The sequence below is a fragment of the Plectropomus leopardus genome, chromosome 20 (assembly GCF_008729295.1).
Source record: "Plectropomus leopardus isolate mb chromosome 20, YSFRI_Pleo_2.0, whole genome shotgun sequence".
In the NCBI taxonomy this organism is placed as follows: Eukaryota; Metazoa; Chordata; class Actinopteri; order Perciformes; family Serranidae; genus Plectropomus; species Plectropomus leopardus.
The window spans coordinates 10,633,145-10,650,809 of record NC_056482.1 but is presented as its reverse complement, the minus strand read 5'-3'; the positions used below and the strand labels follow the sequence as shown (position 1 = coordinate 10,650,809).

Genomic DNA, 17,665 nt, shown 5'->3' with positions numbered 1-17,665 from the left:
ACGGTGCTCACATCAAGACAACCAATCAAACTGTAGCCACAAGGGACTGGCGGGGCAGGGCGGACAGATTGGTCACCTACACTGGCTGTTCACAGTAAATCTGTCCTATCAATAAAGGCAAAAAATAAAAATAAAATAATAGTAATAATTCACAAAATAAAAACAAACTGCAGATTAATTAATTTATGGATTTTTTTTTAGATACAGACTTAATAGAAATACTTTTGCAAGTAAAATTTTCGGGGGTTTAAAGACAAACTTAATGACTAGTAGGACCTACAGTGGAAAAGATAAAAGTTTCAAAACATAAAAACTCACTTGATCAAAGTAAGAAATGTGTGAAAATTTGTTTTAGCCAATACAAAATGCAACATTTAACCGTATTTCACTATCGAACCGATAATCTTCTAAATTGTGCAGCATGTTCTCAGAATAAAAGTTGTTCAGATTTTAGGGCTTGGCCCTGGCTGACCTCTCATGGGATTAACCCACATAGAGCAGATTGAACGGTGTTGAAGGGAGGGTGCCTTCACTTTATTTATATCTGGTTGATCCACAGACGTGGCTGCTCAAATCCTAGACTGTAAAAATGGTGATCAGACAGTCGTCTGCCGTGGACAAAGAAGTGGAAGAGGAAATGAATACAGCAGTCAAGAGTCCTCAGGTTCCTCTGATCGTATTAGCACAAGATAACGTTTATGATTTGGCTTCTCACCATTCATTTGTCCTTGGTTATAAAAAGTTAGCACAGGATCCTGACGGACATCATACGATATCACCGGCTTAGTGGTCGGGTGATATTTAAGTCACTATGTAATTGTTATGCTCTTCCCAGAATGCTTTTCTACCTAATGTGTGTGTATATGTTTGGATAAATGTTCCTGTGTGTTTCTGTAAGTGTTTTTTTATTGTGCAACATGTGTTTTCATTGATTCATCATTATATCTGTCTAACCGTGGTCTAGACAACTAACCACACATAAACACACTGCTTCCCCCCTCTTGTAGGCACACACGCACACACTTCATGACTGTCTTGTCTGATCTTTCTGTCTTCTCCCCCCCTCCCTAGCTTGAGGATTTTATAATTCTCTCCAGAGGAAGAGCGTCGCATCTTGTAAGGAGCCACAGGTCAGAAACTCTACTCCTCTCCCTCCCTCCTCCCTTTGTTGCTGTGCAGTCCGACACTGAGCTGCTCTCGGGCCCGCATGCTTCAACACGAATGCTGCATGCTTCTTCAGCTCCCCCTCCCCTCTGTAACTACCACAGGGCTTTACTCCTTTATTTGTTCCCCCCGCATGACCACACCTGGGCAATCCACCTTTGATTTGATTCTGCTTGGCTTTGGTGCTTGTGGGGAAAAACCTTTCCAATGATACTTTTTCCTTTTTACCAATCAATTTGTTGTTTGTCCCCACCGTGAGATTTCCTTCCCTCTTTAAGTTATGATCCTGTTGTTTTATACCTGCTTTGAAGCAAGCTGGTGGTCTGTGTGTCTTATTTGTATGTAATGATGCCGCCTTTTTTCCATTGGCTTGTTTTGGACAACAAGCTTTGTTTTGCAGTTGACCGTTCACTAAACCCCTCCCGCAGACAGTTGTCCAGTCGCTGTCATGCAATTGTAACTAAGCACGGCAGGCCTGTCCAGCTTTGAATTTCTCTAAATGCTGAAGCAGTGTGGCAGGGGCTCTAAACCCAAGAGTTTGTGTGGTGGTTTCTTTTTACTGCCTTTCAAAATACAGTGAGAGCATTTTAAATAGTGTCTACTATGTTAGCATTTCCAGCTAGTGAGTGGTAATCTAAGGTTATTTTCAGTGGCAAGGAGAATATCTTTAGTCAACTACCTCATCATGTTGGGTTACAGATTATGTTACAAAAAGCCTGGTTCAGGAGCAACACATTCACCACGTGGAAGTTGAAGTAACGTTAGCAGCTCTTTTCTGTTCTTTATTTGGTTTGGAGAACTTAACACGACAGCAACTAAAGAACTTGTTCCCCAAGATAGCCTTACGTTTGCTGAACAGTATGGCAAATTGGTTAATCCTCACCCCAAAAGCCTTTTTTCTCAAAAAAGTCTCCTAAGGTGAGATAAAAGTGCATGTTTTTTTGCAGTAAGTGCCAAAAACCGGGTTTTACAACAACAAAATATATTTTTTAATTGCATTCAGTCATTATACTGAACTATAATATGAGGCCTAACTGTCTCCCATAGACTGTATGTAAAGTTGGACAATGCTTCTCCACAGCTGCTGCCATCCTGCGCTTGTGGCTTCATTTGGCACTAGAGTACTTTGATTTTTTTTTTTTTTGTTTGGCCCATGTTCCATCCTGTAACGTGGAGGCGGTGGGGTTTTTGGTCCATACTGCAGCCGGCCACCAGGCGATTGAGATGTTTTGGCTTCACTTTTTGGGAGTTGTTATGACATCCGTCTTTATATACAGTCTGTGCTAACTCTACACTGCATTATATGCATCTTTAGCCTCAGACTTTTTTATATGAGAGCATGTACATAGCCATACATTTTTAAACAAATCAGTAGGAACGCTTGGTAACTAAAACACAGAGTTAATGATAGTCGGCTAGCTAGCTACAGCCAATAAAAAATGCTACCGACGGTCATCATTTCAGCCAACAAAATCAATTACTTCAGTCCGAAATTAAGGACCTCTTACTTCTAAAATTACTTTGAATTTTGAGCTGTAAACTGCATGTGCCGTGCCAAACTTGATATGACATAGGAAGCAACAGTAATCAGTGTTGCCCATGCATTTTCTCTAAATTACTCCAAGATTTACTGATATTTTCCGAGATATTTTGCTTTTTTAGCTGCTTGAATTTTAAGTGACCCTATTTTCTTAAATGCCTTCAATTATTGTCATTACCACGAGGACGGAAGTGTGCCCTAAATCTGCCGGCCAGATCACGAGAAAAACAGTGTGATAAGTGTTATTTGAAGTTTCAGGCTTGGCTTTGTGCCGTTCGTCCCTCTCTGTGCTGTGAAGGAAACGGTGAAATTAGTGTTTTATCTCCTGGTATGCCAAGTTCAGGCGGACACACTGTTAGTGTTGTTGCAGCCTGTGGGTGATGGGGTGAGTTTTCACACAGCACTCCAAAGGAGGTTTTTGTCTCTGCTGGGCCAAAATTACCACCATGAAATCAGGGCCTGCTGAGAGAAAAGCAGAGGAGAAAGGATGCCTCCTTAAAGGCAGAAAGAAGAGGAGGAAAATATAGCAGGGATTTTGGTGATGTTTACAGCCCCTTCAGATGTCGACTGACTGGTGGGAAAGCCTAGTAACTGTCAGTTAAGATTTTTTTTTTGTTTGCTTATCTCATTCTTTCACCATTGTACAAAAAAACAGTAAATGTTTGCATTGAAAGTCAACATATTTAGATATTTTTATTTTATGTCAGTTGATTTGAAACCCAGATTGAGAGATTTATTCCCAGCTGAAGTCACCTGCCTGTAGCTATTGCTGTTAAAAAAAAAAAAAAAATACCACCAATGTGACTACCATTCACCAACATTGGACCGCAAGGCCTTCAGCTGGGGACCACAAGACCTTCAGCTGGGCTTTCGCAGCTTCCCAAAATAGTCCCACATTATACGCCCCAAGGCCTGGCTGGCATCACAGTAGCCTCAAGGAAACGACATCAAGTGAAAGGTTTATGACTGTACTGTGAGCTGTGGCTGTACGCACCACAAGAAAAGTGGCAAAAACTGGAGCAGTATCACCTTTTTACTCTCCAGCTAAGTTTCATATCTTAAAGTCGTCCTCGTCCATGAAATATTTTCGTTATGCATTTACCATCATGTGTGTATTGTTTTTAATTTAGCTATTTTACAGCAAAGACGTTATTCTTGTACTGACAGACAGAAAAGGCTCTTTGTGCAAGATTTGTTGCCTTGATTGGCTTCAGGACATTACTTAGAGCTGCATTCATCAAAATGATGTTTTCATGGGCAATTTTCAGATGTGTAAATGCATAAGAAGCGTCTTTTCGACGTGAACCTCAAACTTCCTTTGTTATTTTTGCCAGTGCAGATGTCAGTAGTAAAACTCCTCCACTTTCTTTCCCCTTTTTAATTAAAAGAAAATGCGCATGGTGATTATGTTTTCATGTCAGACTACAAAAAGACATTCGGCACTTGGATGGGGAACACCACACAGCAACCCTTGTTCCTCTAGTTAGCTCACTTCACTTGCCTGTGTGTTTTATAGGGAAGTTTTTCAGATCTTCCAGAGCCACGTGACTCAGGAAAAGGGCGTGTTGTTTTTAAAAAGCTTGCCATCGCCAGACTAAATATACCCTTTACTGGACCTGACCCCTCATTTGCCTTTGCTGTGGCCACTTTAGGTCGACATGCTAGCTCAGCAGGGGCCCTACAACTAGTAATTATATAGGAGGGTTTCCATTTAACATCCCCTGTGTAGTGTTGGCTTCACACAAGCTCTTTTCCTCAGTTTAGACATCGGCGTTGTCATTGATGGTTTACCTATATTATACCTAATTTATTTTCTGTACCAGTTTCCAGCCGTCAGTGTCATGTGCTCCTCGTCATCGTTTAGCTTTATATGTAGCTGCGAATTAATGTTAAGCATGTAGTAGATCATGATGTTAATCCATGATCTGGCTTTTTAAAAAACTGCCATCTGTCATCCAGCGAGCTCACCATGGATAATGCATGATGATTGCTGCATCAGCTGTTGCAGTTTTTAGATGATTTTTTTTTCTCTGTATGAGCAGCAGTCAGCTGTGCAGTGGAGGTTATTCAGCTGTTCGCCGGCTTCCAGATGACTTTATGTTAACATGATTTGGCTTTGACACGGTGGCTTTGCACTTCACAACTGAAGGCTGATGTCTATCTTCAGTGAATTCCTGATGGTTTGTATGTGGACCGCAGCTGCAGGTTGAACTGTTGCGTGTTGATTTATCCAGACAATTGGAGAAATTAAGCAGATATTGCTGCTTTAAAAGGGGAAACACCACTGATATTATGCATCAGTATAGGGCTGCCACTTCAAAGTCGGAGATTCAAATCATCACTTGGAGACCCCTCAGTCGACTGAGAGCGCTTCAGGTCAAGCAGTCATTACTTGAGTTGCATTGTGGATAATGTAGTCACAGTTTTGACCAAAACAAGAATGTCCAGAATATATAAAACAGTATCTCTGGTTCTGCTGCATTGAATGTAATCTTTTTCTTTTAAAATGTCCATTGAGAGTCCCACAATGTTACAGGCAGTGGCGATGAAAGTATTCAGATCCCTTACTTTTGTAAAATTACTAATACCACTCAGAAAAAATCTGTATTACAAGAAAAAATCCTTTACTGAAAATGTTTCTAACTATGGAAATATGATTGTAAAAATGTGCCCTGTTATTGTTATACTATTATTTTCTTAGATTTGAATGTATTTATCATGTAGCTTATGACTTATGTATTAATGTAAAAGCAGGATTTTATTGTTACAGTTTTGTTGAGGTTCACTGGTTTAAACTATTTCCTTTCAGACTGCAAATAAATACTATTTTTATTGTAGTTCTGCAATTATAAATCGTCAAATACTCACATTTAGGAATCTGGAACCATAAAATGTATTTGCTTTTTTGCATGAAAAATTTATTTAGTAAGCGAAATAGTTGCTAATGAGGGAGCCAGTAGCTCACCTGGTGTAGCGTTCGCCCCAAGACTGTATCTTTGCCGCAGCGAAGTGTAAAGTGGCATGAAAACAAAATACTCAAAAAAGTACCTAAAATCTGTACTAAAGTACAGTACTTGAGGAATTTTGTTTAGTTACGGAAGTGCAATTTCAAATCGATGGATTAGTCTTTTAAGATGTTGCCTCTGTGGGTGGCACAAAGACTGGAGACAGACTGTAGCCTTGATCATCAGATTGAAGTTATCAGTCTGCTGGAGCTGTAATACCAGTAGCTTACCCCATACTGAGAGACAGTAAAGCCTTGGTTGTCAATACTGGAAATGTCAGAAATTTCTCATCAGCCTGTGGGGGAAACACAACCCAAACTCTGCTGCAGCTGGCAGTATTTTAAGATGGGCTCTGGGTCCCTGTCTGGTCTCATAAGAGGGATTTGATGCCTGCAGTTGGCATTATCGTGTACACATGTGAGCGTGCTCGAGTCTCTGCCACATCTATAGCCAAACTCCATTAATCTGCAAATGACATTGGAGCAGACATCTGTCCCCATCAGTGTGTCATCCTCTGTGGTGTCAGGATTTTGTTTCATGGGAAGGCTCTCTCTCTCTCTCTGTTTCTCTCACTCACTTTCCCATACAGGTTCGACTCCGAATAACCCTCTATACCCCTGGAGGATTTAAGAGCAAGCCTCAGCGCGGTCAGAGGAAGAAGCAGTGACAGTACTTTTAGACACTGAAGCGTTCTTTTATTTTAGCTACTGCAAAACAGACCTTTAGATACACATTTTTAAAGGTGTTAAAAAACCGTTAGAAAAGCACCCTCATTAGAAATAAGCTGTCAGTTTCGTGTTATCAGCATTCCCACAGCTGGGTGGGTACTGTACATATGGCCCTGATTAAGTCAGCAGTCATACAACTGAGAAAATATGGGAAATGCACACTTATTAGGTACACTTAGCTAAAACTAATACAGTCTAATCCTATTTATCGCACCTTCGGTTCATTGTGTACTGTGGTGCGGTACGCATAAGGCGTAAACATCAACTGTAGTAAAACACTGGAGTGGACTACAAGGAGTTTTAACCAGTTATGAAACAGTCTCAATACCTATGCCTCTGTATCAAAGGGAAGCACAGCCCTCTGAGACAGACCCAGACCTGGCTTTGCTGCCACTCTCGACCTTCAGTCTGAGCTCCAGCAGAAGGCTGACACCTCTGTGCAGAGCTGCCACTTGTTACTCCACTGATGGTCCGTGGGGCAGCAGTGTCTGTCTGTGGCGCCCTTTTCTGCAATTTCTGCATGGCACAAATCCTTCATACCTTATATGAAGTCATCCTAAGAAACAGCTGTTGTCACAAAAAAGAACAATTTCTCCTCCTGAGTGCTGACTTGATATTAGTTACAGACTTAACATGGAGGTGCAAAGCAGCAACTTTACAACAGCAGAGGTTACTTTCATCACAGAGTAAAGTTTAGCATGCAGCACAGCATGGAAATGTCCTACTGAACTGCCAAAAGAGACATTCTTTCCACAAACTGAAGTCCTCAAAGATCATTTCCCATTACACAGTTTGTTTGTGCGTGGTTAGGCCCAGTTAGTATTATAGCAGCAGACGGAGCAGAAAAACAAAATGAGTAGCAGCCTCTTGGCGCACTGCAGCAAAAGGAAGAAGAGCATCTCTGTGCATTGATGCTGATGATGAGTACATGGAAAAGAGGGCCAGTGGGGGAAAGAAGTGAGGGGTTGAAGTTGTTGGCAGGCGCTGAATGTCCAACTCCCTCACATCACCCTCCATCACACTCTGTATCCTTAACATACTCTCTGCTCACAGGATGTGCAGCTTCTTTTCTGCATCCTCTGCATCGGAAATGAGGGGGCAAGTGGTGAAGCAGCTATGTGGTCTTATGTAACAAGTCATCCTCCTATTTCATCAGGGAATTGGGTTATCTGTGAGTCAGATACTACCTGTTTAATTGATACAGCTTCACTTGTGCAGAGTTTTTTTTATAATCCCTTTCTTTTTTTAGTGTTTTAATAGATGACAATGGCCATCTGCAAAATGAAATGATTGATGGTTGACTAATTTAGGCCCTCCATTTATTTGAAAGAAGCCGGTCCATCAATATAGCTGGTTGCCAGTCACCACATAAGCCAGATTTATGCTAAACATAGCCTAGCTGGTACCAGATGTCAATATGACTCCAGCTAGACATTGGACTCATATGTGGAACAGATGTTGAAATTTTGTTTGTAATTAAAATCGGGCTGACGATATTTAAAGTCCGTATCAAGTGAATTCAGAGATTTGCTTCAAAACACATCATAAATGAAACTGAAACTGAGTTAGACAGGTGACTGTTTTTTCACCATTTTCCAGTTTTATCATTTTTTGGGCGGGCCTAAAATCATAGCTTGATGACACACTGGTGCTATACTTAGCATAACCCCGCCCCTGACAATGCAGCAGTATAAAAATGAGAAGCATAGTCCCACGATTGGGCGTGGCCTCTGCTCCTCCAGCAGACACGCCCCCAGCGTTTCAGATCAGAGAATACTTTGCATTTTTTCATGATTTTGAAACCTTCCTTTACATACTTGGCGATTTTTTTGGTCATTCAAAATTTGGTAAGGTGTTTAATTTTTCTGTGATGTGACAAACTCAGAACACATTTTAATTATCACTTTACACTGACTTTTAATGTCTATCAAAGTCAGAATTTTACAGATGTTAAGTGTGGATGTTAACATTATGACTTTTTGCAGACATTGGATTTGGATTTGGGTTAACAGGAGTTTAATGGTAGGTTTTGATTTCCAGTTCAGTGTCAGATTTCTCCCATAATCAGCACGACTGCAATACTAAATGCATATATGCTATAGGTCCTTTTGTGCTTCATTTTCAACAATCTTTCGCCCTGACCAATCACACTTTCTGCAGTCACCACATGTCGCATTCATAGCCACAGCAGTGCCTGCGTGCAGTTACATTTTAGAGAAAGTGATTGCACTTTGACATAGCCTGCAGTGTAGATACAGAGCCTATGCTTCAAGCTGCCATAAGTATGGCCTAAATGCATAAGTGCAAATACAGCCTCAAGGTACTTATAGGTACAACGCAAATTTCCATGTTGACACACTTACAGTACAAATGGTCAGTGGACGTGTTCACCGATTAACCGTTGAGATGTTTGCTGTATCAACATGCACCAACTCTGCGTGTGAGCAGAGCGTGAATCATGGATGCTCAGATCTGCTAAAACGGATTGGTATCAGTGACCTCATTGAACAGATCTGTTATCAGCATTAACATGGCTATACAAAATAAGTACAAATTTGTCATCGTTCTAAAATCCAGTGATTCTGCCATTGCTTACTTTAGGTTGGAATGTAAAATTTGAAAACCTATCTAACAAGCAGAGAGCAACCAGCACTGCGGCACTAGTGAGATACACATTCAGAGCTGACCCTGCCTCCTCTGCTAACAAGCTGCTTGACTGTTACAACACATACTGATCGCTGCTAAACATTTTCAGAATATTCCAGAAAATCCAGTTGTATATTTTCCACCGTGGCTCCCCCATTTACAGTTAATACAACTCAGCATAAATGTAAACTGTCAGCTATTTCCAACACCTGCTTGAAATCAAATGCTTTTGATGTGCTGCATAATGGAGCGGATTTGTTTTCGCCGCAGTTCTCGCAATTGGTTTTTCATTCTGCATTTCAATTCAACCTTAGCATTTTATCTTCACTTTCCAGAGGGAAGTGTTTTTCATTTGGGTTTTCCTCTTTTTAAGCAATTCTGCATATGCATGTTGGCCTTTAAACAAAGATTGTTTGCTGTGAAGACGCCACTCTGTATCTTTTTTATCAGTTTGTCCTTTGCAAGGACACTGCTCTGCAAACAAATGTTCTTTTGCTTTAAATTATGCTACAGTTTTTACACAGAATGACTAGTTAGTGGGGAGTGTTGCTGTTGTGGGCTGCGTTGGTAATCCAGCAGTCATTGTGGTCATGCATAAATAGCTGATAGCGTGTGCCAAAGGCAAAAAACAATAATCAAAAAGTGAATAGCTGCAAACCCCACACCCAGCGGTTAAATCTGGTTATGCAGTGATTTATCATGATGACTGGCCTCATCAGGATTCAGTAGTTGGCACACCCCTGATCATTTGTTTGTGTTGGATAAAACATAAAATTCACTTTCCAGATTACTCTCTCTTGCATACACACTAAAACACTCACAGTTTATGTGCATAGATAGGCCGAGCTCCAGTCCCCCCCTCCTCTCTCTGTCCCCTGTCCTCAGTGGGCAGCCTGCCAAAGCCTGTGCCCAGTTAACTGCACGGTGCTGGGAACCCCAAGGCCCCAAGCAGGTGTCAACCTCCCTGCTCGGCCAAAGGAGCTGAGAGAGGAACACAAAGGGCTCAAAGAGACCTGCCAGCATGGTAACCGTCTTAAATATCCCAGGCCAGTGTGGCCACTCCTCTAAATCTCTCAGCAGCAGAGGGTAGCTGCCAGTTTGCTCTTTCTGCTACTGTAACACTGACTCTCAAAGGGGTTTGAAGCTTTTTTTAAGCTTTGCCCTTAATGGGGTTCAGAGTGGCGAGATTGATAGAGGGCTTCAGGAGTGCACAGAGAGAGGGATGAGTCTAGTTTGGGGGTTTTATTTATGCAGCACGCAGCTTGAGGAATGAAATTAGAGGCCAAAAAACAGAAAGAAATGTCTGTTCGGGGTTTTCATCCCGGATCGAGTATTGTTATCTCGTCCATTCGCTCTGTGCCTAGGTCACTCCCTTTCTTCCTCGCCGTCTCTGTTTAACAGTTTCTACCGCCGAGACAGTTTGGGGATCATCTTTTCGGGTTCAGATCTCCTGGGCTTGTGTGATCTTTGAAACAGTGGCCTGGCTCAGGGCTAAGCTGTCCTGGCATTTAGATTGGCAAGACTGTAAGAGAACTGGATGAGAGGGAGAAGTGATGCCTTTCTCTCTCTCTCTCTGTTCATTGTTGAGTACTCTGCAGTGATGATGTGGATGTGATGGGGGGTGGAGTGGAGTGGGGGCTCCCCTCATCTTCAGTAAACAATAGGTCCTTGTGTGTTTGACCCCCTCTTTAGCAGAGTGGAGTCCATGGCTCGGGCTGAGGCCGGGGTGGAATTCCATCTTTGCCAGATTTAGTCAGTGGAAACCTTCTCAAACAGCCCCCGACAATCCCAATGTTAGTCGGGTCATACCTCAGGGGTAATTTATTCTTATTTACAACCACATCAATAATCAATTATCGTTCTCTCTCTTTTTTTCTCTCGCTGTGGTGGCCCCCATTGATTGTCTGAACGTGCTGTGCCACACGATCTATCTCCCCCTCAGCTGCGTAACTGATTACTAACCTATATTTGAGTGGAATGAGCCACAATGGTGCTACTAGGTCATTAAAAAGTGGTTGACAATGATTTATTTGTTCTGTAGGCGCATCATTTGTAGTGTAATTTTGGTTAGAAAATCTAAAATGAGGTCAAATGAGCTAAAAAAAAAAAAAAGTAAAAAAAAGCGGGGTTTCCGAAGTTCTTTTTTTTTCTGACGTTGCATTGCAAAAGCTCAAAGTAATGTGTAACTTAACAAAAAAAATATATCATAATAATAATAATTTACTGAATGCCTCTTGCATTAACATCACCAAAGAGTCCTGTTTTATGTTGCAATAAATATTTGAAAAAATAAAATTCTGCCTAAACTTCACTAATTAATGCCAGTCCATTTTTTCCTTCAATATTGACCTCTCTAAAATTGGTCTTCAATTAAACTCCAAGTGGCAGTCTTAAAAAGTCTTAAATCTCGCTGGCCGTAAGCTGCAGGAATCCCGAAAAAACACTTCACGTTTTCCTTGTAAAGTCATCTATGTCATCTTTATTCACTGGGTCGTACTTTAGCCACTTTAAGTAAACACAGCTCTTTTCAGTAGCCTGAATGCTGCTAATTAAATCTATATAACCGGGTCACGGTATGGTGACGCTGCCTGTTGGTTCCTGTGAGAGAAAAGTTTCTTATCTCAGTCCTCGTCTTACAAGACATCTGATAACCTTTTTATCCCCTTCTTCGCGTGACCGGCCCACCCATTTTGCAGAGGTGTGCTGCGGGTACTTCTTTCGAGCACGTCGTAGAAACCAGAATAACCTGCTCTGCGCCAGATCGTTTTACTTCCTGCATGCAGTCACCAGCCAGACACACCTGTCTTCTGTCTATTACCACAACATCGGCCCTCAGAGTCCTCTCCATGGAAGCCAGCATCATGTGTGTTAAACAGGAGAAAAGTCAAGGCTACAAAGCTGCAGTCGTGCTGACACGTCCTCCTCTCACATGATCGGATCAAGAGACAGGAAGCACTTGAGCCTTACGATTGAATTATGTCAGTTAATCACTTTCCCAGTTAATACCATTTCAGCGTTGATAATATTGACAGCGTGAAAGGAGGTAATCGCTCTTCCGTCCATGTCAGAATCAGTTTAGTTTGCTCATGAAAACTGACCACAAGATTATTTTGCATGCGCCCTGCAGTGCAGCGAATTTGGCAAGCATTTCATTTATTACAAGCGGGATTGGGAACAGATTTAGAGATTTATTTTGATATTTTACTTAAGCTTTAAAGCATGAGCACCCCCCACCCCTCTAGCTTTCCTGCTGGACTACAACAGGCGACTTGAAATGCGGTTTGTTAAGCCAAAGGATATGATCATTTTAGATAAAAATTAGTGACTAAAAGCACAAAAATATCTTATGATAAGAATAAATAACTTAATCGACTGTATTAGGGACATCAATTTCAAAATAAAATGCTTTTTGATTTTATAACATAACTGATTGAGGCTATTCACCAATATTAACCCTCTGAAACCTCAGCAAAGTGGCTTGATTTCTTTCAAAAATATAGGAAGAAAAAACAAAAAACAAAAAAAGCCCCCAAAATTTACCAAGAAATGTGTGGATTTTTCTTTCTTTCCAGCCAATTTTCAGATTATTTCCTTGTCACCATTTACTGATTTTTTTTGCAGGGCATCTTGGGGACTTTTTTGCCAAGTTATTATTAGCTCACTATGTTCTTGAAAGGAAAAAAAATAGTTTACCTTAGGTTTCAGCTAGTAAATGGCATGTGAATGCAACAGAAGAAAACTGATGTCGGTTCAGGTGTTAAAGAGTTAATTATTAAATATAATACTTCTCAGTGTTTGAGAATACATAATAGATTTTTTAATCAGTAGGATCTGCAGTGACTTGCATGTTAAAACCAAGCGCCAAGGGGTAAAAACAAGACAACTTGAGGCTTTATTGCATACGATGCACCTCCTGAGGTAGGTCTGGATAAGTTTAACACAAATGGCACAGAGCGGCCTAATGGAGTCCTTATCAGGCCCATCCTGAGGTGAATGTACCAGGAGAGAGCTGTTAAAAGGCAGAGACATCACGATGCTTCACAAATTGGATAAATTGCAAAGGACACCCGCATGTGATAAGAGCTGATCGCTACCAGGAATGCTGTCATCGTAGTCGTCATCATCACCTGAGGCAAACGGATACGCCTATCACTGTGTGACAACAATAGTGCAGCGCAGAGTAATGTTTTCACAAAAAGGGGGATTTTCTTAAGCCGAAGGTGTTACGTTGTTGCGCAATGCACATGCAAACAATGGACTGAAATTGCAAGGAACACGTGCCACAATATCTACACTGTTAATAGTTCAAACACATGCGTTCATTTGTATGCCAGTGTCAGGCCAACCGTGTGTTAGTGAGTTTTTCAGTTGTCAGGACCTCATCATGTGCCGCAGCCCTCCCTCTCTTTCCTCCTCAACCCCCCACCCCCCCCCCCCCCCCCCCGCGTCCGATCCTTCATTCAGATCATACTTCACATCCATCTGTTTTCCTGCTTCGCTATTTATCTGCTCCCAAGTTCCACTCGTTTGGTTATAGACCCTTTAGATGTGAAGTGGAATCAAACTATGAAAATTGCACATGTCAGTTTTTTTGAACTGTAGCAAGAGTTCACTTCCTTTTTTTGTGGTGTGTTAAACAATATGACTGCTGATTCATGAACATGAAGGAGAAATGACACGGGGAGCATTAGTTCCTGATTTGTAGGTGATTTTTTTGCAGCTGACTACTGTGTACACTCTGTAGCGTATTTCCATTTCCTGCTACTTTGTACTCCACTGCGTCTCAGGAGGAAATACTATACTTTTTATATCTCTGCATTTATCTCATAGAGTCAGTGACAAGATCGTTTGCTGATTCAGTTTATCAATGCAAAACATAGTCAGGAAATAGAAAGGGGAGAACAAAAAGTAATCACAGTTCAGCAAACAAACATGAAAATAACAAATCGTGGCAACATGTGCATCCATATATGGAGGACTCTCTGGAAAATTAATAGATACATTAAAATAAAAATGCACTTTAGATAAATTGCCATTAGTTTTGGCCATATTCACAATAAAACCAGTACAGCAAATTACACAAACAGTAAAATTTTAATAAAGCACTTTTGATTTTCTGATATTTTACAACAACATACAGAAGTGTCACATATGACTGCAGCTAACATTTTCATCATCAATTAATCTGCAGATGTTTTTCATGATTTAATTGATTGAAAGTGTCAAAGATAATTTAAAAAAGCATCTCAGGTTCAAATATCTTGTTTTATCTAACCAACAGTCTTAAACACAATGATAATTCATGGATTGCTTTATTAAGTAAAAGAAAAGCAAGAACCAGTAAATGGCTTGTATTTTTGCTTGAAAAATGACTGAAGCAACATATTGATTAATTCTCTTTCCAGTACCTGATCATTGCAGTATTAGTGTCCCACAGTGTCAGAACTTTTTAAAAATAGTTCTCATGTTTTCACGTAAGATCAAGTGCAGTATTTTTTTTTATGCGAAAAGATGAATTTCACACGTGCTGTAATTAGAGTTGTGCAGTTTCTTTTCAAAATTTCCTCTTTTTATTGATTTTTTTCAAGTGCGTGTGACGTGCTTTGCTAACCTCCTAAGCGATTCAAAAGAGGATGAATCAGTCCTGCCAGCTTTCAGTATGAGGGAAGTGGATTTGATGCTTGTGCCCTTTCAGCGTCTGTGCTGCATGATAACATCAGACTGTGAGGAACCTGCTCATTTCTACAACCTTGCAAAAACATTTTTTTTCTTTTGGGTGCATCACGCTTCACTGTAATGCTTTTACTTTTTGTCTTCCAGAGGAAACTTCACCGTTCCGAAGTTACCAGAGTCTAATATGGGATTTGGCGTGCTGGGAGTGTTTCTGGGGCTGCTCCTAGAGGTCTCCACCCAGGGACCCCACGCTGTGCCCCGAACCTCCTGGAGACACCAAGGTAAGCCTTCATGGTTATAAATATACATTATACAGTATGAATAAATAAATCAAAATGTAATATTACAGAGTGTTTGAAAAAAAAGAGGTTTTTGTGATAGGAATGAATGAATTTGTATTTTTTATTAATAAAAAATATAAATAATGGATTTGTATCTTACACAAGGATATATTATCAGTAATAACATTAGATTTTTTGGTAAGACAGAGATAAAAGGTAAGACATATTATATTTAGAGAAGTTAAGATAGAGTATCGGTTTAGAACAGAAAGAAAGCTGGTTAATTATAAATCAATGATTTATGGAAAAAGGGTGGGATTTAATACGTTTGTTCTTCGTCTCGCTCCTTTTCAAATGTGTAAACCAAGTCATCAAGTTTTTGACAATTTATTTTGCTCCATGCTTTTCAGTGTGTGTAAATATCACTTTTTTCTGTCTGTCCACTTGTCAGCTGTCCACCAATCAATCAATAATACTTAACATTTGCTGATAATAGTAAATATCATGAGAAAGCCCATTATCACCAATAGTAATACAGAAAATACATAGTATTCAATAAAGACATCAGTTTTGGCTCTGGTAAATCAATTAATTTATAAATGTATCAACTAATCAACTATTTTGTAAATGGGTTATATTAAAGGTTTTTTTTGTTTTGTTTTTGTTTATGTACTTGTGTGTCCCTTTTATAGTAAATCCCATCCTCAGAAATTTAACTTATTTCTGGTAAATGTTCTTTTAAAACCCCCATGCTGATTTAAATTGAAACTTGAGTCCTTTAAAATCTGCAGGCCCTCAGTTTGGGATGTCATACTTGTTAGTCTGAGTTTGTATTCATAAGATTACACAACCTTAAAACAAGATACAAGAGACACTAATGTGAAGTTCAGTTTCTCACCCATCATTGCACGGAGAGCTGAGCCTTCGCACATTGTTAAGATCAATCTATGAGATATATCTAAACTCTCTTTCACCTCAAAGTTCACTGATAGAAAGCTCAGTGACACCTTCTATCTTAAATGCATGTCAGGTTAACCTCAGTTTAACCACTCGTCTCAAGTTAGCGTTCAGGCGTCAGGAGGAAGTTCTCTTTGCATGTTGCCGTTTACATAAATAGCTCACGTAACTGTGTGAGAACCAGCACAGCTCGGTTTCTCCGCTCCCCTCACTGCAGCACAGTCACTGTTTCAGTCAGTCAGTGACGGTGTTTGCTTTCATCATTGTGGTGTTTATGTCCAGGAACCTGCAACCCGAACCCACTTGCACCTGGCACAACCAAAGCCAGCCCGGACACAAGGCTCCACTGGGTTTACCATCAATCACAACACTCAGTATAACAAGAGAGACGAAACGTGTCTCACTCAGAGAAGCAGGAAGATGCGTCTCAAACATCTGTCTGAGAAACTCATCAGTAATCAGAGTTGTGTTTTTGGTTACTTTATCTCCATTTCATCGACTTCTGAAGTTGTTATGCTGAATTTGTTAGCAAAATAGTGCCTATAAACATCAGGTAGATAAATGGCAACATAAGCAGTCATGTGGACTAGTTAGTTTCTGGCCTACTGATTATTGTACGTTCATTAACCACCCTCCTTTTAGCTCTGTTTTGGTTTCCACCAACTCCTGAGAAAAATATGACTCCGCTGTCTTCACCAACTAGTTAATTGGGCTGCAACTAACGATTATTTTAATGTCAATTATTATCAATTATTTTCTCGGTTAACCCATTCGTTTTTTGGACTATAAAATTTCAAAAAATTGTGAAACATGTCCATCAGTGTTTCCCAAAGCGCAAGATGACATCTTCATATGTCTTGTTTTGTCCACAACCCAAATATATTTAGTTTACTCTGAAAGAGGAGTAAGGAAACCAGAAATAAAGACATTTGAGAACCTGGAATCAGAGATTTTTATTTTTTATGTTTTTTAATTACTCAAACTGATTCATCAAAATGAGTTGGTGATTGTCTGCTGGTACTTAACAGCAACAGACTTTGAAGTCAATTTGAAATTCTGGCCAAACATTGGATTAACAACTTCTGGGTCTGTAATATGATGCTGTGTGGCCCAAAAAGCCTTTTTTTTTCGAAAACTTACATGGTGAAAGAGACGTGTAAATCAGTGGATACGTTTTTTGAGCATCAGAACCCTCATGAAATGACTCGGTTGACTATCAGAATTCAACTCATTTGGACTGATAATGTTCGATAGTCTATAAGAGACGCATGATTAAATGAGTTTATCCCTTTAAGGTAGCGTAAGTTAACCAGCTCGGCTGGCAAAAGTCTCCACTGCAACAATGGATGCGGAAGATCTGAGTAATTTTATACCCAGACCGTTGAACAGATTTTGGCACTGAGCAACTGTCATAGAAGTGAACGGGGCTCCAATGCTGTATCCAGTTCTCTTTATACATCCATTGTGCTGATGGATAAGCTGAAAGACCTTGAAATGCTCTGAAGCCTTTAGGGGATCTGGAGAGTTAGGTGATAATCACCTGTAAGTTTGTCACGATGAGCGACACCTTTCACTTTACAAAAGTCATTTGATGTATTGTTAAAGTAAAAATATTGACCAGCAGCTTTAAATTAAACTCAATACTGCTGAATACACAGGTTGATAAGTGAA

The 17,665-nt window shown here is 40.2% G+C and overlaps 1 protein-coding gene across 4 annotated transcripts in view; it reads left to right on the top strand.

Moving 5' to 3' along the window:
• Positions 1–17,665, top strand: part of sema4d (sema domain, immunoglobulin domain (Ig), transmembrane domain (TM) and short cytoplasmic domain, (semaphorin) 4D) — a 51,549-nt gene that overhangs the window by 19,149 nt on the left and 14,735 nt on the right. For 3 of the 4 annotated variants that reach the window (XM_042509033.1, XM_042509029.1, XM_042509030.1), the window contains exons 3-4: positions 1,072–1,130; positions 14,904–15,037. In XM_042509033.1, coding sequence (XP_042364967.1) covers positions 14,941–15,037 — 97 coding nt within the window. In that variant the 5' untranslated portion in view covers positions 1,072–1,130; positions 14,904–14,940. Of the gene's footprint in view, positions 1–1,071; positions 1,131–14,757; positions 14,807–14,903; positions 15,038–17,665 lie in introns of those variants that run through there. The other variant, XM_042509032.1, reaches the window with a different exon arrangement.